Genomic DNA, 25,737 nt, shown 5'->3' on the forward strand with positions numbered 1-25,737 from the left:
TGTTGGAAGGCAACATTGAGTTATTTATATAACTTATGTGTTTAGCATCATGTGGTCATTAATGGAAGGTTAAGTTCTCCCTAAAAAACAAAACTAAACAGTATAACTCTACCTTTGGCTCTATGGCATGCTGCCTTTTACCTAGCAGCTCTTACAATCAAGCTGATCAGGGCAGAGGATTTAAAGGGCATGCAAACAGAGGTGTCAGAGCATTCGTAGTTTCTTTCCACTCCATGCTCTTTCTGTGGTTTTACACATTTCAGGTCAGTGGCTTAACGCAGAGTTAGCGCTGCTTGCAACAGCTAAAATTCCTCACAGAGTGTCCTGTACATGTAGGGAAGAACATCTGCCAAGGGGGTTGCAGGCCAAGAGTTAATGCCCTGTGCATAAAGCTCTTGCACGTATATTCGTAGTAACTGCAAACTAGTGTGAGCTTAAGCCTCATACTGCTTCCACGTAACAAAGCCTGTCAAGATCTATATCATTCACCCTGACAAACTCACCTTATGCAAATGCCTATTATTTTATGTACAAAAAATATTTTATGAAAAATTCTTTTTAGATTATTTGGACTGATTGGATCACACCAATTATATGTGCTTCAGAAAGAATTCTTTTATTTCACGAATGCTAGATATGATATAATTTGGATAGCATAGGGCACAAATATTGTCACCAGAAGAATTTCAGGCTCTCCAGTCAAAATGAGCCCTCATTTCTAGACAGAAAATGTTGGATCTTGAATTATCACCTGAAGTCTGGGACTGGATATCACTCCTGCCAGACAGAATCACAGAATGATTAAGGTTGGAAGAAATCTCTAGAGGCTATCTGGTCCAACCTGCTTGAAACCAGTCCAATTAGAGCAGGCTGCTCAGGGCTGTGTCCAGGCAAGTTTGGTGTACCTTCAAGGATGGAGATTCCACAGCTTCTCTGGGCACTTCACTCAGTGCTTTACCAGCTCTCCTTTTACTTCTTTTTCTCCTAATATCTAACCAAAATTTCCCTCATTGCAACTTGTGTCTATTGCCTTCCATCCTATTACTGTCTTCACTAGCTCTGCGTTCTCTACACCTTCACATTAGGTAGCTGTAAACAACAATAAGCTTTTTCTTCTTAAATCTAAACAAAACCATTTCTCTCTCCTCTCCTCATACGTCACATGCTCCAGCCCCCAACCCTCTTGGTGACTCTTCTTTAAATTCACTGCAATATGTGCAATATGTAAATATCTTTCTTGTACAGAGGTCGGACAAATCTAGATGCAGTAGTCCAGCTGTATTCTCACAAACTCTGAATGGAGAATGATCAGTGCCCTCAATCAACAGGCTATGCTTTGCTTAAACAAACCAGTTGGGTTTATTCTTGCCAAGCACACGCTGCTGATTCATGCTCAACTTCTTGTCTACCAGAATGCCCAGATCCTTTGCTGCAAAACTGTGATCTATGCAGCCTGTACTGCTGCAAGGGATTATTCCAGCACAGATGAAGGCCTTCACATTTGCATGTGCTGAACTTCATGAGTTTTCCATCAATCCATTTCACCAGGCTGCTGAGGTCCCTCCAGATAGAAGCTCTACCTTCTCAGTATTGAGAACATTTCACCTATGCAACCTCCATTTTTTTATGACTTTCAGAACTGCTGAGAATGCATTCTGTCATTTCAGTTTATTAATAAAGACATTAAGCAGGATTGACCCACAGTATCAACCCCTGAATAACATCATTAGTAGTCAGCCACCAGTCAGACTTCATACCACAGATCATAACCCTCTGAGCTTGGCTATCCAGCCAATTTTCCACCCATCTTATTGGACATGTATCTAGTCCATATCTCACTGATTTGTCTGTCAGGATACTATGGGAGACTGTGTCAAAGGCCTTGCTAAAGTCCTGCAATATCCACTGTGCTCTACTTGTCCACAGTGCCATCCATGCCATCACATAAGGCAATCAGGTTAGTTAAGCATGATTCTCCACTACTAAATCCATGTTGGTTGTTCCAAATCAGCTTCTTTTTCTTCATGTGCCTGGATTTATCTTCCCAGTGGCTTTGCTTCATGACCTTCCCTGGAACTGAAGTCTAGCTAGCCGGTCTCTAATTGTCAGATCCTTCTTCTTGCCCTTCTTTAGAACAGGTGTGACTTTCCCTGTTTTCAGAATTTAAGAACCTTCCCCAATGACTATGACTTTTCAGACATTGCCTACACCCTTCTGTTGCAACATTCAAGTCACATGAGCTATCCGTTCACATCCCGAGTAATGCACTTTGAGGAATACTCATTTGAAAGAAGAATCTACTCAGTGGTAGCCTTGGCTAAAGTTTCCCATAAACATATTCCTAGTTGAGCAGCCTTCCTCAAGAGGGTCCTGTTGAGAAGTAAATGTGCAACCTTTTAGATTGTACCTGTTACCTCACAAAAATCCCTAATTATCTGTTTACACAACACAAACTTCTGTTTAGAAACAAAGATGAGGAACATTTTCTTTACTATGAGGGTGGTGATGCACAGGAACAGGTTGCCGGGAGAAGCTGTGGATGCCCCATCTCTGGAACTGTTCAAGGTCAGGTTGGATGGAGCTTTGAGCAACCTGGCCTAGTGGAAAAGTGTCCTTGTCCATGGCAGGGGGGTGGGAACTAGATGATCTTCAACGTCCCTTCCAGCCCAAACCATTCTATAGTTCTATGATTCTCTGATAACATGACAGCATGGAGTTATTTTTCCTTTCTCCAACTTCTGAACTGTAGAACTAAATGATCCAGGCATGCAAATAGATTAAAGACTCAGCTAAACTGTGGATATGAATTAATTTCCTTCTTGTTAAGTCTTCATTTAAATCTGAATGTGGGTTCTCATTTGTTTTAGTGTTTGTCTGCATCCTCCCTTCTCCATCCCCCTCCTTTCCTCCCTGCCACACACACTTTTATATAGCTTATAAAATTTATACACATATTTCAGGATTTGGTTGTCAGCATCAAGTGCTCAGAATATCAAGGGGTCACCTTTGTCAGTAAGCAAAGGATGAGCATTTGCTTTCAAGCACATCCATCAGGGAGTAGTCAGAAGCTGTTACTTGCTGAAGAAGCCTGATGTTTTATTCAGCTATATCCCAGTGAAAACATTTCTCGATATTAGGCCAAGTGGTTTTTTTATTGTTGTTTTGTGGTTTTTTGTTTTTGGTTTGTTTTTTTCCTAGTTCATCTTAAAAACATATTTTCCCCTCCCCCTGTGGGACAATAGAGGTTAGAAATGTACTTGTTCATATACCTTAATTAAGGTGTTGTATTTGCCTACCATATAATTTTGAGACATTTTTGAAAGTTCATGAATCCAAAGATAAAAATTTTTTCAATGATGACATAGATAATTCTGACCACTGATAGAGAGTAAGCCACTACCTCTAGGTAAATTCCCTGAGAAATCAAAGGCAATCAAAGCTGGGCATATAATACTAAACTGATTTCACTAACTATACACATTACATAATGTAAAGATTGAGGGACATATATTAGAACAAATTATTAATTATAGACTTGCATGTTTGTTGAATGTACTCTTTTGTGAAAAAAATATTCTCTCCTAATCTCAGTAGAGTACCTGCTGTCATGTACTACTGTGTGAGTTCCCTTTTTGATAGAGTAATGCAGTACAGGACAGAAGTTCCATTATAGTCAGTTGGAGAGCTTCAAATTAACTGAAAAATATTTAGACCAAACCTACTAAAGCATTCTGCCATAAAATGGCTGGGTACACAAAAAAACTCCTATGATTTTTTTTCCTGTGTAATTTTTAAAAGATGAGACATATCTGAGCCTTTTGGCTTAGTGAGTACCTTTTCTTGCAAAAAGGAAAAGGGGACATACTTTATACATTAATTAGTAAGCTTAAACAGTGGAGGTACATTAACTGTGCTATACATACCTTTTCCAGTGCACATACTTGTCTTTTAGATACACAAGTATGGGATATTGGAACTATTTTGCTCTGATTGGAAAAAAGCTGTAACAAAAGTAGGTGTTCTTGAATTGCATGCACAATTCTCATTAAAAATGGAGCTTTAGGGGAGAGATATCTCAGGGAGGCACACATCCCTTTAGGGACTCTTTGTATTCCCATTGAAAGATGTTGTAAGTTAGGCACTTAATTTTTCTTAACCCCACAGCTCACCAGGTAGAAGTGAAAGTACATATATTTCTTTTCACTTTACCACAAAACTTAAGTCTTAAGATACCTCCTAATGTTATTTGAGCTAATAGAGCCAGGCCCAGAGTGCAGAAACTCTCCCGCCTACCCCATCCCTTAGCTCACCTGTGATGACAGTAACCTTCAGCTGGTGGATAAGAACACCTCGGAATAATGAGATTTTCTAAATTAGGAATAGGCTGGTTTAGGAATAGGACAGCCCCCCACCTTTTAGATGCAGCGGGCTGTGGAAAAGCTACAGTATTGCTAGTCTCTACACCAGTTAAACAATCTGCAGTCTTTCCACAAACTAACACAGAACAAATTACCCCCAAGGCTCTCAAATATAGTTATAATCATTACATACAGAAATGGACATTGTTAACAATCCACATTTTACTGCAGGGAGAATGTAGAAGCATCAACTAGTGATCTGTCTAAGATCAGACAGGAAGACTGTGACAGAGACAATATTAAAACCTGCCAGTCCTGTAAATGCAGCTACGAGCCTATCTTTCCCTTGCATATCTTGTGTTCTGTCAGAGACAGACTTAAATGTGCTTCACTACTACTTGTTTGTATTTTTTTTATACCAAGAAAATAATCCGTGATGCCTCAAACTAATTTTCCCATTTAGTCTCTAACACTCACACTTGAATCCAATGACTGACTACTCAGTTATGGTGGTAAATTTGTAGTGATGAGAAAGTCTGTCTCCTAAAACAAAATGACTTGTACAGCTCTTTATGGCTTTCAAGGATTCAAAGGCTTGAATTTTCATTCCTGATCACTGAAGTGTATAAACTAAGTAAGAAAATTACTTTTAATCTCTCCTAATCTTCTGCTCAGATATTCTTGTAAGAGAGTTTTCTTAGTACCTGAGCTAGGGTATGACAAGTCTGGGGGGGGCTAAGTCCTTTATGCTTTGTGGTAAGCGAATACTGATGCCTCATCTAAATCCATTCCTCATGTTTTTCAGGTAATGTTGCTACAACACAGTTTAAAAACACTGGCAAAAAGGGATGATGGTCAGTATGACAAAGAAACGCCAGATGCTGAAATAGATGGACCAAAAAGCATAAAATATTTTTTTTTTTTCAAACTGTCTTGGCCTTCCGTAAGAGCACAACCAGATTTCTGGGCTTTTGTGAAGGTAATTGCAGAACTCTGTACAAAGCTCTTTTGTTACCAACTCTACTGTTTAGCTGGAGAGGGCTCTTCAATCTTTCAGACAAAGGCATAATGAAACCCAACTGCAGTAACTAAAACTGAGAAAATTCAGTTTACAACTAAGGATTTTTGATTTATTTTTTTAAGTGAAAGGTGAGTTATTACTCAGAGGCAGAATTGTTTTGAGTTCCTTAGAGTCTAAAAGGAAGATTGGCTATCTTTCTTACCGTTATACTGTAGTTCAAAGAAAAGCAAGAAGTTTGATAAAGAACATGAAATTCAAGGGCCCATAAGTATAGAGATCAGACTTGACACCGTACTCTCTTGTGCCTTATAAACTAAAGACCTATTTGTCTTTGTAAAGGCAAACTCAGTAAATTCCTTCTATAATTGTGCTTAGAGATAATAGGAAGAGGAACAAATAAAACTGCACTACCACAGAAGAGCTGAGCAGCACTTGGCTCCAGAGCACATGGAGACACCTTTACCTAGAGAACGTGGAGACACCTTTACCTAGTTTGCAACTTTGCTAAATATTCATTAAGATCTGATAACAAGTCACCCCTAGAGAGAAGGGCCAACAGAATAAGGGACCTTTCTCGTTAGAAAGAGGTACTGTAGTGCAGGACAAAAGTTTTTGTGCCATTGTCTCTGTTTAATCACAACAAAGAGCAGCAGTAGTTGGGGAACCCAAGAGGGAAGAGAGTTCATAGGCCCTAGGCAATGTTGAAAGGATTGACACTTTCCAATTGATTTCTTGCAAAGCTGATCAGCTGTGGCTGCACGTTTGCACTTCGGGTTAGAAAACCCATTTGTGATTTTGAAGGGTGTGTAATAAAGGTGTGAGTCACCAGAGTATGGACGTTTATTCTTAGCTTCATACATTTAAAATAGAACAATAGGATCCTGACTACTCTTTGGGCAGCTTATTCTATAAACCAAGGATCACAACATCAGCCAAACCGCTGTCCCTGTCTATCTCAGGCCATGCAGCCTCACATCTAGCCCTCACAAAAAGAGCATGAAAGGAGCCTTCCAGCCTGCTTGAAGGGTCCAAAGTAACAGTACTTTGCCTCTTGTCCCTGGTCAAACGATGAATTCTTATTCCAGGGCTCTTTATTTCTTACTCCTTTTTTTTTTCTTCCACTCCAGCACTCTTTACTTTTATTATAGTGCCTTTTCTATGTTTAGTTTGTTTGTTTTGAAATCAGATATCACCATATTTTATTCTCAATTTGCCTTTTGAGTACCTGGTTGCTTCTGAACCGTGAAATGTTCGTAGTGCTTTTTGGTCCATCCATTTCCTGAAGTTGTTCAGCAACACAAAACTGTTTTTTAGCTTCTCTCAGTGTCATTCATTCGCAGGGAATAGTTTGATACTCTCAAGAAACAGAAAGATAGCATCACCCCGGTGGGATTTTTTCCTAGGTGTTTTTTTATTCCTCCTATACTTCTTGATGTCAGGACAATATTATTTTGCAGATGATACTGCTGTTACTGAACACTTCAGACTGACATCTAGCTTTTCTCCCCATTCGCAGTGGGTGCAATTTTAGCATTTGTTTCATTTTTTTTAATCTCGTGGAAGTTTTTTCAGTAAAAACCTCAGGGTTAGAGCTAAGAGCAAGTACTTAGGTTAAAGAAGGCCCTTAGGGGACATTATTATTTTACCCTTTCTCTGGTATACTCTGAGGTGGTTATCTTAATAAAACATTTCATTTACATTTTAATAGTCCAAGTATTGGATCCCTTTGCAATTTTTTTTAACTAAGTTTTGCTTCTAATACACCTGATTCTATGCAATTAAGGCTGATATGGTTTGCTGAAAAACGTAGCTTGCCGAGATGAACTTTATATGAAAATATAGTCTGCTATGTATTATTATATCAATAGGATTCCACAGCTGAATGAGCCAGGATTCAAAGTATTTCTGGTTCTGCTATAAAACCTCTTATAAACAAAACCCAAAAATGTAAGCACAAAGCAATCAGGACATACTCCATTGTACAATAACTCCAAAGATACCAACACCCCAAAATGCAGAAATCTCATATTGCCTCAGTAATTCTTCAGTACTCTATTTCATTCATTTACTACAGATTTAATGTTTGCATGTCTGATTTCAGTACTGAATCTTACCCTTTACTGCTGACCGGAATATCATCCAGGAAGAAAAAGATGCTTTTCAAAATGGAAGGACAAAAAAACAGGATAAAAAGCAATGTTCTTGAAATAGGAGTTATTAAAAAAAATGTAATACACAATGAATGGTCGTAAATTAGAAACAGCAGAGGAAGGAGAAAAACTTGAATGTTTTAGTCAGTCGTGGGATGACAGGAAGAAGCTAGTTGGATACAGCAATTAAAATGACAGATGTTTTGTACTCATTTGTAATAGAGATAGGAAAATACCAACATCATTGTTCAAAGACCTGTGTCCATTCGTACAGAAGGAAGGCCCATTAAAATGCAGCAATTACAGAAAAAAGGCCAAAGATCATCAGCCCTTCATATCTGGCCTTTTCTTCACCATCTCTTTTTGGACTCCACTTGACTTGAAAATGAGAGACTGGGCTTGTACACAGGATTCCAGCTGAGGACTCAGAAGTGCCCATTTTGCAAGCAAAGACTGTATGTAGTCTGGTAGCGTAGCAAAGAAAAATAATGAGAGCATATGGGATTATTAGCTATAAATGTTGGATGAGGAAGAATGTACGTACGTGGGAGGAGGCTCTTAAAACGGAACAATGCTGGCACAAGAACAGCACATCTAGTTTGGAAAGCAAGATTCTTTCTAATCACTGGAGCAGTGATTTCTTCAAATAGGAACTGTGTACCTGTTGCAACTTTTTCTTCACTAGGCATAGTGGGAAGCAAGGAGGTTAAAACTGCATTAAGAAACTGAAACATTCCGGAATCAGTCACATTGAGCCATATTCAGGCTTACTGTATTACGTATAGTATAGTAACTATACTTACTGTAGTAAACTAATCACTTTCTATAGTTAATTAATTTAAGCATTCTTTAAATCATGACATCTGTAAGTTCAAGAAAGTGATGAACAATGAAGAGTGCTGATTGCTTAGGACATCAGATCCTGGGTTAGTGAAGAGATGAAAAAAAAGTGAGAATCTGGTTTAGGTGCCTGTTGTAGCAGTCCAACAGCCCCTGTGTGGAAGTGCTGTTTCTGGCAGCTGTACATCTGGAATCATGGTGCTGTGATCTGGTAAGGCTGGGTCTGTTTGCTTTTCTTTATTAACCATCAAATATTATTTTGCTGTTTTATTTTCTTTTAAAATGACAGTGCTTGAATCTTACTTCAAACTCCGGCTCTCCAGCTCTTTTGAGGATGTAGAGTTTAAATCTTCATATAATCTTCAAAATACTTTATGTAAGAATGGAAAGGTATCACCTCTTCTAGCTTCTCTAAATACCAAGAACATCTGGAAGCACTGTAGCATCTTTCTCTCTTTGTCTTCCAAATTCTTTTTTAGCATCTATCCTCCCATTTTTACAGAAATTTAAGCTACATTTTTGAAATAGTGGTCCTTAAGGGTAGATACCTAAGTCTTGACATAACCTCCCAGATATCTGACCTGAGCAGATAACTAGCTTCAATGCTCTAGCCTCTATCTCTCTCCATTGGTCACCTCTAAATAATTTTTAAAGCCATTAACTGCTTTCAAGTAAATTTTATAGAGGAATAAAGGCTTCAAACCCATTAATTTCATATACAGTTTGGAAGAACAGTAGCCGCATAAGGCAAATAAACCTACACTGTGCCTTGCCTGTTTAGGCAGCTGGCTGTTCCATAAATACATATATAAGGTGCCGCCAACCGCAGCCCACGCTGTGTCTTCTCCAGCCTGTATTTAGGGAACAGAAGAAGTAGCAGCATTTTGCAGTCAAGAGGTTTTCAGGACAAAGGCTGGAGCAGGAAGTATAAAAACCACACAGTAGGCTAAGTGGCAGAAGAGGGAGCAGGATTCTTTGCCTCAGGGGTGAGTCAGATAGAGAGGTTATATGGACCATGAAAGGAAGCAGAGCTTAGCATAATTGAAGCCATAAGAACATGGCACACACGTCCATAGGAAATTTGTCATTTCTGGTGGTGCTGGATCTCGCTGTGGATCTTGCGGAATATCTTTTTAGAAGAAAGGAGCTTTTATAGCTTGAAATGAATTATTTGTGTAGGTATTTTCCCTGATGATACATGATACAGTATGCGTATATGTAGGTATATGGAACACATTTATAGTGTTTTGGGGGTATTTTTTGTGCATTAGGAAGAAGTCTATATTTAAACTTCAGCAAAAGATATATGGATACTTATTACCTACTGTGTAAAAACAATGTCATTTTCCTTTTAACACAGAGTCACCAAGTGGAGCAAAAGCTTTGGTGCTGATTATTTGATGATATTAACGGTGTTAGTATGATATTAATTGAGGAGGTTGGTTGATGCTATAGAGATACAGAGCAGCAGAAGAGACACAGAAGAGTGCAAGGTTATTAGTAGAAACCATGTGAAATATTATAGTATTAGCATTTGATTCTGAGTGCTTTAGTTTTTCTGAATGCTGTAGCACTGCACTGTGTAACCTCAAGCAATACATGTGGTTGAATTTGTTCATTACTAGACAGGACTCTGCTGTTTGGATATATTCAATTTGGAGTGAAATTATGTGCTATGAATACTGCCAAGCACAAACCTGTGATTCTCTTTGTTAGCTGTCTACCAACTGCCTGCTTACTATTTTAATAATTAGTCTCTGTTTCATTTCTGTGTTAGGAGACAAAAATGTGACCACAGCAACCCCAGAATAGCAAGTTCCTCTTATAAATAAAAACAAATAATAAGATGCAACAGGCAGCTTATTTCTGGATAATTGCAGGTTGATGGTTCGGTGTGTACATCCCATCGTCTATTGACTTTGATTTTTGCAGAGGTTCAGTAATCGCTCTGAAATTCAACGTGCAGGGTTTTATATTCACAACAGGAAACAGAACTTGGTCTGCGGGGTGGATGGAAAGCCATCTTACCCACCGAATTGCCTGCTATCGTAACCAGCAATAGGACATTAGTGGGAGCTAAACTGCAATTTACAGCTGTCTTGCATAACCTAAAACCACTTCATAAATGAATTAACTATGCTGTTTAAACCAGTATTGTAGATTGAGGTAAAGGAGGGATTTTACTTCATTCTGGAGAATATCCACGGCCTGCAATTCCAATTTTTTGGAATTTAATTACCGCGGCTATGAAAGTACATTTTTGGTACAACCTTGTTACAAATATGCATGCAAGAAAGCCACTTCTCTCTAATGTATTCGGTTTAAACACACAAAAATGTTAGAGCTTAGCCTTAACCTGGTAAAATATATGGGATCTCACTTTCATGATACAGTTTTGGTACTGCTGTTTCCTACAGTTTAGTGTCAAGGTGAGTTTGGCATGGTTAGAAAAGGGCCCCGAGGCACCGCCAGCCCTGACTGTCCCTGCTCAGCCCCCAGCGCTCCCTCCACCTCCCCATGGCCCAGGACCCCATGTCAGCCCCCCACAGCCCTCAGCCTCTGCCCCAGCGGCACCGCAGCAGCACGGCTGGGCTTCAGTTCCCCACAGCCCTGCCCTGCCCAGCCATGGGCCCACCAGATGACCCACATCCAGGCCTGGCCTCGGGCTGTCCTCATCCCCAGGGAGGTGCCCCATGCCCGGGGTTGGGGCTGCCCCGGTGCCCCCGGCTGCCCTGCTCCTGGCTGGGGTGGTGGGACGGGCCCTGCCATCACCCACCCGAGGAGACGCCATCCCTCACCTCTAACTAACACCAACTAATCCCTCACCTCACACTAACACTGCTTCTTTTGTGAAAGTGCTGCCAGCATTTTGGAGTGTAGCTCATGATTTTATAACATCAGCGACGCACAATAAGGAATTGTACAAATTAGTGCCAATGGGATCTGCTGTTTTCATGCTGTACTAGTTTATAGTCTTATTGCAAAAGCGTATGAAAGATGCCCTTAAATTCTTCCCACATGCTTTGCTGAAGGAATTCCTGTGTGTATAGCATAGGTCCAACTCAGTTTTTAAAAACCCTGGTCAAATTTTTCTGGAATGTTCTTCTAAAGTGAGGAAATACTGTCTATTGGAGATGAACATAAATGCTGTAAATATATTCACTCTAGAAAAAAAAAAAAAAGCAGCTTGTGGTGCAAATACTTTGCACACAGGTTTCCCTTGCCTTTTCCTTTTTGTCGAGCTGAAGACCTCCCATTGCCACTGCCCTTGGTGCTTTTGGAGGGCTCTACCAGCAGGAGAGAAGGAGGCTACTCCAGATTGTGGTTGCTTTGAAAAAAACCTCCAACCTCTCCTTTTAAAGTAATTAAGAATGTGAAAACAAGCAGAATGTCAAATACAGGTAGCTAATGCTGCAGTCCTGCATGCATTTTAAACGCCTCTTCCTGGGGACACGAGGCCTTCCCTGTTTTCAGGCCAGGACATTTGGGGAGGGGAGAAGAGAGACAAAGGCCGGATAGTTTTTATTTGACTGTAAGTCATTAAAAACCAACCAGATGGTTCACTTAACAGTGGTGTTAAAGTAAAATGAGTAAAAGTATGCCTAGGGCATAGTAAAATCTTTAATTTGTCGTTCATCCTCAGCCTTAGCCAGTGATTGATGGACAATTTCACAAAAGTGTCCAGATTAGATTCTGAATGAATCAATTTACTATAATATTAATACAGTGCGATTGCCAATGCATTTACTTTTTATTACATAGACTGACTTCTTCACAACTTTGCTTACCTTTGGGGTATTACTCAGTTCAGTCACCAATTGAAATGAATGACATTGAGTAACACTGAGTTCCTAAGGTAATGAAAACACCCTACCTTTAAGCGGAGCCGTGAAAACCTGTGGCTGAAGTAGCTTTATGTTGAGAAATGATGATATGATACAGCCCAACTGACATGAGCACTATGTCCCAAGATGTTTTATTCTATCTCATGACTATCTGCCATGGCCCATTTACCTGTCCCAAGACCAACTTTATGCAGAGGATAATGGATGCTCTTTTGCAGCATGGGTTAGCACACAGAGTGAAGCTATAGTATCTTGTATTGTCTAGGATTGGTCCTGCTAAATGCATCTGCAGTATAATTTGTGCACTGTGGTGGTTTAACCCCAGCCGGCAACTAAGCACCACACAGCCGCTTGCTCACTTGCCTACCCAGTGGGATGGGGGAGAGAAACGGAAGGATAAAAGTGAGAAAACTCATGGGCTGAGAGAAAGATAGTTTAACAGGTAAAGCAAAAGCCACGCTCACACAAGTACAGCAAAATAAAGAATTCATTCAGTACTTCCCCTGGGTAGGCATGTGGTCAGCCATCTCCAGGAAAGCAGGGCTCCATCATGCATAGCAGTTACTTGGGAAGACAAATACCGTAACTCTGAACATCCCCTTCCTTCTTTCTTCTTCCCCCAGCTTCATATGCATTATTAACACTGTTTTCAGCACAAATCCAAAAGTTGGTTTCGTATTAGCCACTATGAAGAAAATTAACTCTATCCCAGCCAAAACCAGCACATACACATACAACACCACAGCAAACTTCCTTTGCCAGGAGGTGTCTGGATAGGGGGTGCATATTGCTATTCATTTCACCCTCATAACCTAACAATGGTATTAAGTTTTAGATACAAAACCGTCAACTGTATTTTTAAGTGCATCTCACCTCCAGGCCCTTCTTTTGGCCTCAGCTTGCACCTTTTATTTGTCCTTTAATTTTACTCCAACTTTTTTTTAAGCTGGTTACAGTAGCAATTTGTCCCTTCATATAGGTTACACAGACAAAATATTGTTTCCAAGATTAGCTGACACTTAAGAAAAACTAAAACAGATCATTATCTTTGCCTAGATAAAACTTTTCTACCAAGCAAATGGTCAAGGACAGGTAATGTAATCTAAAATAATAAATTGGTTTTTCAGATATTTTCCTCACAAGTGAATATTACAAATTTATCGTCTATGAGAAGCTTTTCTAGAGATCTGCTTGTTTTTTCTAATACATAAACCCAAATTCTTTTTCTGAAAAGAAGGGAACAAAATTCAAACTATTCTGGCCCAGCTACTAAGCAGCTGATGCTGGTGTTGTGATATAGGCCTAGCCCACAAAAGCCCTGATGATGAGCTGTTAGAGAACTATCCTAGTTCACTGAAATCAAACATACCATTTGAGACTCATTGTGAACTAGGGTCTTGAGGCCACACATTGTGACACACTGTGAGGTCTCTGTTGGTTTGAAGAGCAGGAATTCAGCCAGCCTTAGCTTTATGTAATAGACACTGCGACATGACCTCCCCCAGGTCTTGCTCTTACAATAAGTAATCCACTTAATGCCTGGCCAAGTGAGCACTTAGTTTGTTCTGTCATGTCTTAGGACAGCTGTAAAACTGAAGGTATGAAAGTTGGAAAGGATCTTGTCAGAGCGGACATGTATTTACAAAAGACAGTGCTTTTGCTGAAGGTCTAGAGATTGAACCTTTGATGAAGATCACCTCATTTTCAATATGGATGAATCATTACACTGAAATACCCTTTGTCTTGATATCCAAAGTCACAGTCGATCTTGCACAGGTGGATTAATTCTGGAGGAAGAGTGGAGATTTCATAAACAGTTGACTTGAAAAAAATCACACAAGTTTCCATTTTTAGCTCCTTAGGTGGTCTGAGCTAGGTAAAGAATATTGTGGAAGACAATTCCCAGTGGTTTCAACACCTTTTCTAGCTTGACCTTTTTTGCTACCTTGTTCATTGAAACCAGGTTTAATTAAAATGACAATAAAAATGAGTTTGGGAGTTCAGCCTGTAACAAGTCTCACAACAGCTCTATTCCATGATACATATGAATTAATGATAGTCTGTTCCTGAGGGCTGTTTTTGTCCCAATATGAATCAGATAAAGAGGCTTTCAAGGCAAACAAAAGTTGAATTTTTGATGTGAAACAAGCAGAGAAAATACACAATTTTAAAGGCAAAATTCTTTTCATGCCTTTTCTGTTGCAGGTTGCCTTTGAGGAAAATTATACCCAAACAACATATTGAAATAATTTCCCATAGTAGACTTCTACTCTGACTTCTTAACAAGCAGGTCTAACTGATATTTGTCAGAGACTGAGGCTATATCTAGCAAATCATCTAATTCCTCTATGCCCTATGTCCGAATGTATTGACCAACTGAATGGGACTCAGGAGACCTGAACTCTATTCCAGGTGCCAAGACTAGCCTTCTGTAAAACTTGAAGTTTCTATACTTTGCTATCCAAAAAACAGAGCAAATGTTGTTGGCTGCTTTTGTGAGGATTTTGAAATCTGCTTATGAAAAATTCTGTGTACAAGCTACTTATTGATATTCTTATTATCAAGAGAAAGGGCTCTGTGCAAAATCACATGGAATGCCCATTTTATCCCTGAAGGACAAAATTAAGAAGAGTGCCTCAGCACATCTGCTAAGAATTAACCATGCCGCATTTCTGAAATTTTGTATTATTGGACACTTTTGGAATGGGTGGTGACAAAGAGTTTCGCCCTTAAAGGCAGACTTGTGGCATGGATCATGTTTTCTGTAGGCACCATAGGCACAAGCTCACGTGGTGGAGCACTGTGCCACCAAGTGTGTTGTCAGTGGGCTGCCAGAATAGCACTGATCTGGGCAGAAAGTTGGAGAAAGCCCAAAACATTGACCATATGGTAATACCGGAGGTTGCCCTTCCAGCATGGTAAAAGCATAGCCAGGCACTGCTAAAGTCTATGCAAAGGTTTGCTATATTCTTTCAGCCTACAAATCCTTGTCTTCTACAGAGCATGCCATCCAGAAATGCTAAGTACTTTGCCACACAATTAACCAGGGGTTTTTTTCTAACTTGTACGCAGGAAAAGAGAAGCAAAGAGCTGGTTGAGAAAGTCCAGTTCTCCTGACTCATAAACATGTCATTTCTATGAAATCAATAATTTCCAGGAACCTGCTACATAATGCATTCATTTCTTCCCATGAATTTCATCACCTGACTCTATGAGCCATTTTAATGTTTCATTTTTAAAATCTTTATTTTCTCTAACATAACAACAAAATAAACTGTAGTTGATTAGCTTCGATTTTAAGGCTGGGGGGATAAACAAGACATTATCAAAGGAACAGCCATGAAAGTGTGATTTAATCGGTCATACCTTATGCGTGTGCTAAGCAACATTTCAAGAGACATGGAAATCTCCTGGGAAAAAAAGATAATGGTTTGGGCAGCTCATGTTTTGTATGCTAATTACCATCACTCTTTTCTTTCCCCTGCCCCCACCATGTTTCAGCTTGGTCCATGTCCCTTTGGATAAGGCAGCTGATCTCTTCATTGCACGTGCTGTAATGGTCTACTGTGCCTACCTCTGCTCTTAGTTTGCCACATCTGTGAATGCGTATAATTATCTGCTATTCATGTATGTATTTGCTGTGGTATTATGTATTACACCATGTGGTATATTACATGATGTCCCCAGAATGTAAGAATCGAGCACCCAGAATTTAAACTCAAGAAGTGGCTGGCTGGCAGCTTTTTCATTCTTTGCTTACTGCAATTCCTAAATCTGTGGGTTTTCCACTGTTGGATCCAACTGTCCTACATATTCCTAGAATTCCACCTAAGACCATAGCATTTAGATCTGATTGATGTATGCTTAGCTTGGGAAAGTGACCTGCAGGTCATGATTTTCCTCAGGCAATTTCTTATAATATTGCAGACCATTTCAATTCCAAGATTGAGACACAACTCCCAAAAGATGTGTACAGCCTATTGGCTGGGCATTAGTAATAGTAAAGCATATATCATGATATCAGCTAAAGTATCTAGAATTGTGTCCCAATTTTTTATTGTCCTTTCTTTTTTTTATTCCCGTTTCACCACCAGCTGCATTCAGACCAGGATAAAGGAGATGGATCACTGAAGTACATCCTTTCTGGAGATGGAGCAGGAGACCTCTTCATTATCAATGAAAACACTGGCGACATCCAGGCTACAAAGAGACTAGACAGGGAAGAGAAGCCTGTGTACATACTCCGTGCCCAGGCTATAAACAGAAGGACTGGAAGACCAGTGGAACCAGAATCCGAGTTCATCATTAAGATCCATGATATCAATGACAATGAGCCAATGTTTACGAAGGATGTTTACAATGCCAGCATTCCTGAAATGTCAGATGTTGGTAGGTGCTAACTAATAATTGATTTCAGTGTCTGGTCTCAGTTCTTTCTGTGGAGTTAATGAAGGGTCCAAAGTTTATAGGCACTGAATAGAGACATCCACTGTTTGAGTCTGGAGTAAAAGCACCTCAGCTGTTAAAAAAAAAAAATTAACTGCAGGAATATAGTGACAACAGTTTGCTGGAATCTGAGGTGTCAGCTGAGCGCAAGCCACTCCCTCTGTTATACCACAAAAACTACGAGTTTTTACAATGTACTTTAGTTCACAGTGAAAGTGAGCTGAGATAAGCTGTGTTACATGACATCTGTAAAGAGTTTAATACGCTTTGTTAACATGGTTTAGTAGCAGTGTAATAACATGACAATCCATCGTCACCTAAGTGTTTCCATACCACCCCTAGATCTGTTCAGCAATTCTTGTTTAGTTCAAGAAAGTAAAAAAAAAAAAATGGAAAAGGGCAGCTGCAGAAGCATTTTTGCACAATTCAGGAGTAAAAATGGTCACCTGAGTCAACTCATCACTGATTCTGAGATATGCCATTAACTTCCTATGACCTTTGTTGCATTTTTCTCGCAAAAGAAAAGAGCTCCAAAGTCCATTGAAGTCCTTTCTATTGATTTAAACTGTATCATGCCGTAAGAATGAATAAAAGAAAAGAAAATAACTTTCTTGAAATATGATTTTAAGACTGGGTTTTTTCCAGAGAAGTTGGCAGGGTTTGATTCTTTGTCTCTGATTCTCAGGGAGGTCATTTGGATTTCTTTGTCAAAGAGCAATGGATGGCTGAACAGCAAGAAGCACATTTCTAATCTGAAATCACATCCAGGGAGAGAAGCATTAATTAATCATAATCAAGAATGAGATTAAAATAAAGCTCAAGTAATATGAAAATAAAGACTTTGGGGCATACTGTCTCCTCTCATTCATGGGACTTGTCACGTGGATGAAACCTCATTTGGTGAAGAGAGAACCTAATATTCGCATTTTAATATGTGAAGTGAATACTTTATTCAGAAATCTGTTTTAAATGCCAAAACCTAAGCTCATTTTTTATGTTTTTTAACATTTTGCCTAGAATTAAACATCATTTCTTTCTCTAGAAGACACATGAAAACACAGATTTACATTCCTATGTCAAACACCTTACAAGCATGAGTAAATTTGCAAAAGCATATTCTTGACCTAGATTCAAATTCTGAATGCCTTCAATATCTGAGGAAGGGTGCCTTTCTGGTTTCTTCATGAGAAATTTGATGAAGGATCTACATATTCAATCAACAACTGTGTATTTTAATGAACAGAGAATAAGCCAACTATCATTTTGGGTTTGTATCTATGCCTTTTATGAACAGAGAAACTTTCACAAAACAGGAGTATCTCCAACTTTTGGCCACAAGTTTGACTTGAACCTGAACTGTGCTTTTCTACATCATAAACTGTCTTCATCATGATAAAAAAACTGTGGATTTTTACTTTCTTTAATTAATCATTGCAGGTACCTTTGTTGTGCAAGTCACCGCAACTGATGCCGATGATCCTACATATGGGAACAGTGCTAAAGTTGTCTACAGCATTCTCCAGGGACAACCATATTTCTCCGTCGAATCTGAGACAGGTCAGGGGACCTTATCTATCATCCTGTGACAACGTCTGTAATTCAAAATGACATGCTAAGCCAAGCTAGGACATATTAGAGAAAAACTTCAAAGAGATTACATCTTACTCAGTGCAAAATCTGACAAACTTAATAGGGCAATACATCTGTAAACATGACACCTACATTATTTTAATCTTACCAGCAAAGCCTAATAAATACAATTAGTACTGGATGTGAACCAGTTTTCAGTCATTTTTAACAAGCAGTGGGTACAGAGACTGCCATGGATGCTTAAATTAAACCAAATTGGTTGTCTTTTAGAAGAAAATGAGAAACAGGTGGGTGTGGAAAAAAAATGCTTAATCCTCATAGATCCTCATAATGGCTAAATTAAGACTGAGGGTCTTGTTCAGGTGGGGTTTTTTTCCTCCTTCTGCTTCTTCAAAACTTGTTTAAAGTAATTACAATTTCTGTACATCTCAACATATCACTTTAATGCTAATTTTATGAAAGAAACCTTAATTAAGAATAATGATAGAAGAGGTGAAATTGGCTGTTGTGCTTCACTAGAAGATCACAAATAGAATCCCAAACTTCTGAGTTCTGTTTTTGGAAGATGTTTGAATTATACACAGTGACTGGAATTTTTTATGGGCTGAATAACAGACAGCTTTGGAACCTGTACATGTAAAACATATTAATTCTGGCTGGCTGAATCTGCTCTACCATTGACTATCTGACTACATAGATTGTCTCTTCCAAAGATTTATAACAAACTTCTCCAACAAGAAACAAAGGATCTCAAGAAACTCCTTAAATGGGAACATCCACTGTGATAGGCTGCTGAAAGCTAGAGAAATTGGTTCTCCTCGGCATCCTTGCAAGAAAGGAATAGCTTATCCCTGACAATTAATCAGGTTTTAGCATTGTTTCTGAAATAAATCTTGGACACTCAGGCAGGGAAAAGGAGGGAGAGATTAGAAGTCTCAAAGAAAAACCTGAGGTGAAAAAATGTACAAAATTCTGAAAAGAGGGAGAGCCAAGATCAAAGGGAGCTTTCCTTCAAGCATAAGGTATTAGATAATACAGGTAAGGATTTTTGCACTGATGCACTCATTCTGACTTGGAAAGTACAGCACAGCTATGTGCTCCTCTATCTAGAGTTACAATAAGGATAATGTAGCTGGGAGTTCACCAGTAATAATCTTTTAGCAAGGGGGTTATATGGGGCACAGAGAGGAAGCAAGGTAAACCACAGGCTTGATCTTCCTGCCATGGAAATCAATTGCAAAACTGCTAGAGTGAAATAAGTCTCTGTCGAAGCTGCTGTGAATTTTGCTATGGATTTCAGTATTTGAATTTCACCCCTTTTGCCTACAAAGAAGTCAGTTCTTAGCCTTAAGAGACCCAGTGAGAACAGAAACATTTTGCGTCACGGTAAATCTGAATGATTGAATTTCAATAGGAGTTGGACTCATAACTCATATTTGTGTCTTTGAAGAAGGAAGTGACTGGCAAAATCATTTCAATCAATGTATAAATAAAAATATATATACTTGGGCATGCTTGGATGCTCACAGTTTTCTTAATTAATTTTTCTTCTCCCATTTAATAATGTTGTACTGCCTCTTTAATGATGTCTTGCTGAAGTTAGCTGTTTGGTTGGTTTTTTTTTTTACCACATCTGTCAAAATAAAAATATTGACAGAACATGAGAGAAAAGATGGAGCACTTTGTAATGAACAAAGAGCCTTTTTCCAGTTCAGTGAGACTTCAGCAAGGAACTGAAAGGGGGAAAATAGTTATGTAAAACAACACTGCTCACAAATAGGTAGAACTTCTTTCTGGGCATACCACTAATATTGTTTTTGTCACATAGGCAGCAGCCTGAGATACGATATGACAAGTCTGTAATTTAATGTGCCATCTCATAACAGTAAATATTTGTACTGGGCAAAGTTTACTTATTACACAGAGATTGTTTTGTTCTTTAGGCTGTGAGGTTTTCCTAATAAGAATTTCCATCAAAGTCAGTACCTTACTTGTGAATTCCACCTCTTTAATTTTCGTGTTTTCAGGTATTATTAAAACTGCTTTGCTAAACATGGACCGTGAAAACAGGGAGCAATACCAAGTGGTCATCCAGGCTAAGGACATGGGAGGCCAGATGGGCGGATTATCAGGAACGACCACTGTGAACATCACATTGACTGACGTTAACGACAATCCACCTCGCTTCCCGCAGAGTATGGAATATTTACATTCTATGTCTTTACAGTAAAATGAACAAAAATTGATTTTTTTTTCCACATCGAATATTGCTTCTGCTGTCATGAACCTACCAAGTATCAGATTTCCTTTAAAAAAGAAAAAGACAACACAGAAGCAAGCAATAGGATCATGCTAAGCTTAATTGCAGTAACTGGGAAACATCTTTAGAATTCTTACTCCAGTTGCAGTAGATAGTCTTAGAGGTGTATTAATGTACAGAAACATTATTTTCCCTACCAGTTAAATAGCTTTGACTGACATAATCTATATTTTTCACTCAATATTATTTCTATTAGACCTTGTCATTGACTGTGTTTTAAGATATCTGTTCTAATCTAACATATTTAAGTTTTGAAACATTTATTTAAGTATGTAAAATAATTCCAAGAGCAATTCTATCAAAATGAATACTTACAACCAGGAAGCATTTGCCTCAATGGATTTTCCTGTATTCTTTGCATACAGAAACATAAACACGTACATAAATACACCAGATATTTCTGCCTATTTTCCTTCCCATGTCTCAGATCATTTGGTAGATATCTGAGTGATATTTAAGGGAATCAATGGAGCCTGATCTCTTGGAAAGTATTTCTATTAATGACGGCTCATGGCCGTAAGTGATTCAAAATTATTAGGTTTTCGTCCACTTTTCTTTCCCTCTCTCTCCATCCTTCTCTCTTTCTTTCTTTTCTTCCTTCTTTCTCTCTCTTTTGCTTTTTTTGCTTTGTCTAACCACTGGTCTGTGTGTGATATGTGTGTATCAGAGTGTCAGTGTGTGTCAAAGTCAAGAGCAGCTGTTAGAGAAAATAATTGCAGATACTATCAGACAAATCAGCAAGCTTTGGCAGCTAAGTCACTAGGAAAGTTATTGGAAGCAACTTGTCATTTAAGTTCAAAGTCTGTTCTTAGCTGTGGGCAAAGCGTTTCCATTTAAATTAGAGCAACTTAAGAGAAAATATAGCACTCTGCCTCCAGTGAGTTAATTGTACATCTCTGGACGTAAGTGCCTTCCATACAACAGCCAAAGACAGAGCCTCATAATGCCAACATTCCCGAAGTAGAGTTTTTTCAGAGGAGAATTCAATGTAACACATTATTAACAGGCGTTTGGGCTGGATTTGGTTTTAGTGTTACTAAGCTGCATTGCCCTCTGGCAGTTTTCAGTATTTGTCTTTTGGCCTTGACATTTTTCAAACACAATTTTGATATGGCCAACCGAGATCCTGCGAATGTCTAGAAAGGGACATGTGTTGCTAAAGATACATGTATGTAGGAAAACAAAATGCCCATCCCTCGTACTAGAAAATAGATAGAAAAATAAGTTAGTAAGGCAGAAGGTGAAGGCTGTTTCCCCAGGAAGGCCTGAAGACACGACAAGTCACTAACTCATCTGTGCATGCCCAGTGTGGACAGTGGGCTGAGAGGTGGTGTCCAAATTGCCGTGAGACTGACTGACAAAATTTCCTTCTCTGTCTGCTGTAGGCACGTACCAATTCAGAGCTCCTGAGTCTACACCACCTGACTCACCAGTTGGCAGGATAAAAGCTAATGATGCTGACGTGGATGAAAATGCAGAGATTGAATACAGCATCACTGAGGGGGATGGATATGACATGTTTGGAATTACCACAGACAAGGACACACAGGAAGGAATTATAACTGTCAAAAAGGTACACATCTTAACACACTTAATCTCAGCCTCTGAAATACCAGTCAAAACTTTATCTAGCACATGTTTGTTTTCCATTTTAGTGTAACATGTGTTGTTTATTATTTTGAATGCTATCTATAAGGGATCTCTACATTACCTATGTAAATTTTCTTTTATAGAAGCAATTGGGTTCCTTCCTCTTATACCCTTCTTTACTAAACCAATGCACATACTTTGAAGGACCTGTGAGAGACCTAGGGATTGCGATAGGACTGAGAAAAAATTCTACAGTCTGAACATATCCACAGAATAACTCAAGAAAGCACCAGCATCCAACTGTGATTCTCTTCCTATGATGCTTACAGGATTTGCTCATTTACTAGAAAGTGCTGTGCTAAGACCATGGAAATACAGCACCGCACTGCCCATTTTGCACTATCAGAAGGTGTTGAACTGTATCGCTATAATGTATTGAAGTACATAGACAAATTTCTTTTGACTCACATTTTGTAAAAATGTAGTTAATAAATCCATCAGCATGCTTTTGCTTTAGAAAAAAAAATCACAGCGCCTTGCTGGATCACAATGGACATCATCTACTAGGTTGTACATTGGCTGTTAGCAAAGGTTTGAGAAATACAGTTTACAGTGGGTTATCAGGCAAGCTTGATAAGGTTACAGATATCATCCTCCATCAGTTCAAATTCAGTCATCACTAGATAGACACTGTGTAGATTTTCTGAACGTGCACTTGCTTGTTGATATCAGTATGACACCTGTCATTACTTGTTTTTTAGGAGATGCCTTCCAGGGGCTGATTATGATATCAGTCTAACTCTGTTTGCATTTCTGTCTGTTGCCAGCAGAACCTGTGAATCTTCTACAATATAATGGAAAAATGGGGTGACTACTCTCTCCCCACATTTTCCTAAGTACTGTAACAAAGAGTCACTAAATGCTGCTGCTTTATACTTCTGGCAGAGAGTGATATAGTCACAGCCTATCATAAAATCCTGCGTTCCTTGATGGGTGGTTCTGGATGTCCAGACACCAGATATCACAGTCTTTCGTTCGGTGATGGAATGCCAATATTTAAACAAGCAGCTCCTAGAAAATCTTCCCCCCTTTAGTGCATGGTGCTTAGGGGCAAGGAATACACAAGGAAACATCAAAGTGCCAAAAATGACAGAATAAAAGTCATGAATAATTAAGACTATTTGAGAAGGAAAAATTAATTGATGTTCAGGAGTTCCAGGCACAGAATTTCCTGAAAAAGTGGGCTTTTTGTATACCATATCATCAGTAGCATAGAGCCCTGTCTTTCTCCTTTCTGCTGGTGTTTTAATTCCAGTTCTGTCTTCTGGTATCTAGCACAGGCCACCCCATGACATCCCCCCATTCATTTGGCTCATCTGTCTGAAAGCCACAGCAATTCCCACAGACCTCTCAAACTTTTTTTTTTTTCCCCCCTCTTCCCAGGCATTGGATTTTGAAAATAAAAACCTGTATATTCTGAAGGTGGAAGCTACCAATACTCACGTGGACCCTCGATTCCTCTACCTGGGGCCATTCAAGGACTCAGCTACAGTCAGAATTCAGGTGGAGGATGTAGATGAACCTCCTGTGTTCAGCAGACCAGCATACATAATGGAAGTGAAAGAAGATGTTCCAATAAACAGTGTAATAGGAACTGTAACTGCTGCAGATCCAGATGCTGCCAAGAACCCTGTCAAGTAAGCATAGACTGTTTCAGCTTGTGTGTAAATTTTTTACAGATTTCATTTTTTCTCAAGTCAGCACACAAAAAAAGAAATCACTTTTAACAATGAAATTGTTCAGTGATGCTTAAATATGGAGTACTGTAGATGGTAAATGATCTCTCACACTTGAGCATATCGAGGTATGTGTGATTGTGTCTGCACAGCCCTTGCATCTTGAATTACATCCTGTCCTCTTCAGTAACTAAAGTTTGTGGTTCTTTCTACCATGGAAGAATGTGCTGCAAAAAGAGCACCAAGAAGATGTTAATGTTCTCCTTCCACCTTTAACCTTTTCCTGTGCAGTGCAGTGCATCCTCCTGGCTATATGACAGAGGGGTGATTCAGCAGCCTTTTCTTCTCCCGTCCATCCAGACCTGCTTAACAGAGGTCACATTTACCTTCTCTAAACTGCAAGCAGAAGTGCCGTAAAAGCACTCATGTGCACAAGCAGATTCTGATCTCACTTGTACCAGTGTAACGTTAGTAAGATAAGAATCAGTCTCATGGACTTCATAAATTACACTTGCCATGAATCAATAAACTAGTCTTAGAGGAAGTGGAGGATATGCTGAGGTTGGAGTAGCCAAATTAAGCCTTCATTTTTTGTAAATTAAGAGGTACATCGTTTCACTACATTTTAAAACATACTGGAGTGCTTGAGTCATATTGTATAGACTATAAAAGAACTTTTAAATAGTTGTGTGCTTTAATTAAAGTTCATTGCTACTAACAATGCAGTAAGAGGAGGAAATGAAAAATACAGCAATATTAAATCCAGGTCAATTTTCAGCATGTTGCTGGGTTGAGCACCTTGGAACTGCAATCACACTCTTAAGATCAAAATAGAACAATGCGGGTTTAATAAAAATCCATTTCATCAATAGTTTGCACTTCTGGAAACAACTATCTTTCATCAAGTTATCTTATAATTTTTATGAGGCATGAGTAAATTTTAAGTTCTCAGCTCATCTTGTGAGAGGGCTAAATATCATCATCTTTATTTCCAAGATGAATAAACTAAATCTAAAACATTTCCGGCAGAAACCCGCTCTGTCTTCAGTTTACATGCAATGCCCTGCACATGAATTCTTGTTCAAGACTAAGCCTTCTAATTTTAATTAAGGTTTGCTTTCATTTATATCACAACATGCAACAATTATATGGAGTTCTGGACTAGCAGAGCATAGTAACTTACGGAGCAACATAATGTATTTCTGACCTTGGGGAAGCCCGAGAACAGGATGGACACCTTCTATGGTGTCTCTTCATGGGCATGCTACCATGAAGATCAAAAATTGGTTGGTGTGACACCCAGGCTCCTTGCCGTCTTCATATGAACCCTTTTTTTTATATCTAATGGCACTGGAAAGGGAGGGGAGTGCTTCCCTGCTTCCCTCTGCTTCCCTGTGGTGATAACTATAACCATTTACATTTCGCACCAGCACCAGCTCCTAATTATAAGTGATTTACAGTGGATGGGGATTATGCTGTTCGTTGCTGAGTACTGCCTACTGGCTCTTTTCTATTAATTGAATGTGTGTGCTAAAACTTACCTGTCTTTCAAAGGGCAGTACTTTAATACAGTATAGGTATTTGCATATTAAAGTATAAGACAATTATTGAGCAAAATTTAGCAGAGGTGCAAAAATTGATGCATTGCAGCAGAAAACTTGTCTCCTTTATACTCTAATAGCATGCAACAACCAAGGTGAAATGAAAAGTAAAGAAAAATGAGGATGAAGTTAGAGTAATGGAAATAAACACAGCAAGAAGAAACACGAAAATCAGTAAGAGGGGAAGGAAATCAGCAGAGAGCAGTAGCCTGAGACATGTTGGCTTGCAATAAATGTAAT

At 39.0% G+C, this 25,737-nt stretch overlaps 1 protein-coding gene across 1 annotated transcript in view; it reads left to right on the top strand.

The window, feature by feature from the left end:
* LOC104331198 (cadherin-6) overlaps nt 1-25,737 on the top strand; it is a 110,646-nt gene that overhangs the window by 63,574 nt on the left and 21,335 nt on the right. The window contains exons 3-7 of the mRNA XM_075417144.1: nt 16,309-16,603; nt 18,098-18,217; nt 20,278-20,445; nt 21,956-22,143; nt 23,604-23,857. Of these exons, the coding sequence (XP_075273259.1) occupies nt 16,309-16,603; nt 18,098-18,217; nt 20,278-20,445; nt 21,956-22,143; nt 23,604-23,857 (1,025 nt within the window). The remainder of the gene's footprint in view (nt 1-16,308; nt 16,604-18,097; nt 18,218-20,277; nt 20,446-21,955; nt 22,144-23,603; nt 23,858-25,737) is intronic.

The sequence above is a fragment of the Opisthocomus hoazin genome, chromosome 3 (genome assembly GCF_030867145.1).
Source record: "Opisthocomus hoazin isolate bOpiHoa1 chromosome 3, bOpiHoa1.hap1, whole genome shotgun sequence".
In the NCBI taxonomy this organism is placed as follows: domain Eukaryota; kingdom Metazoa; phylum Chordata; class Aves; order Opisthocomiformes; family Opisthocomidae; genus Opisthocomus; species Opisthocomus hoazin.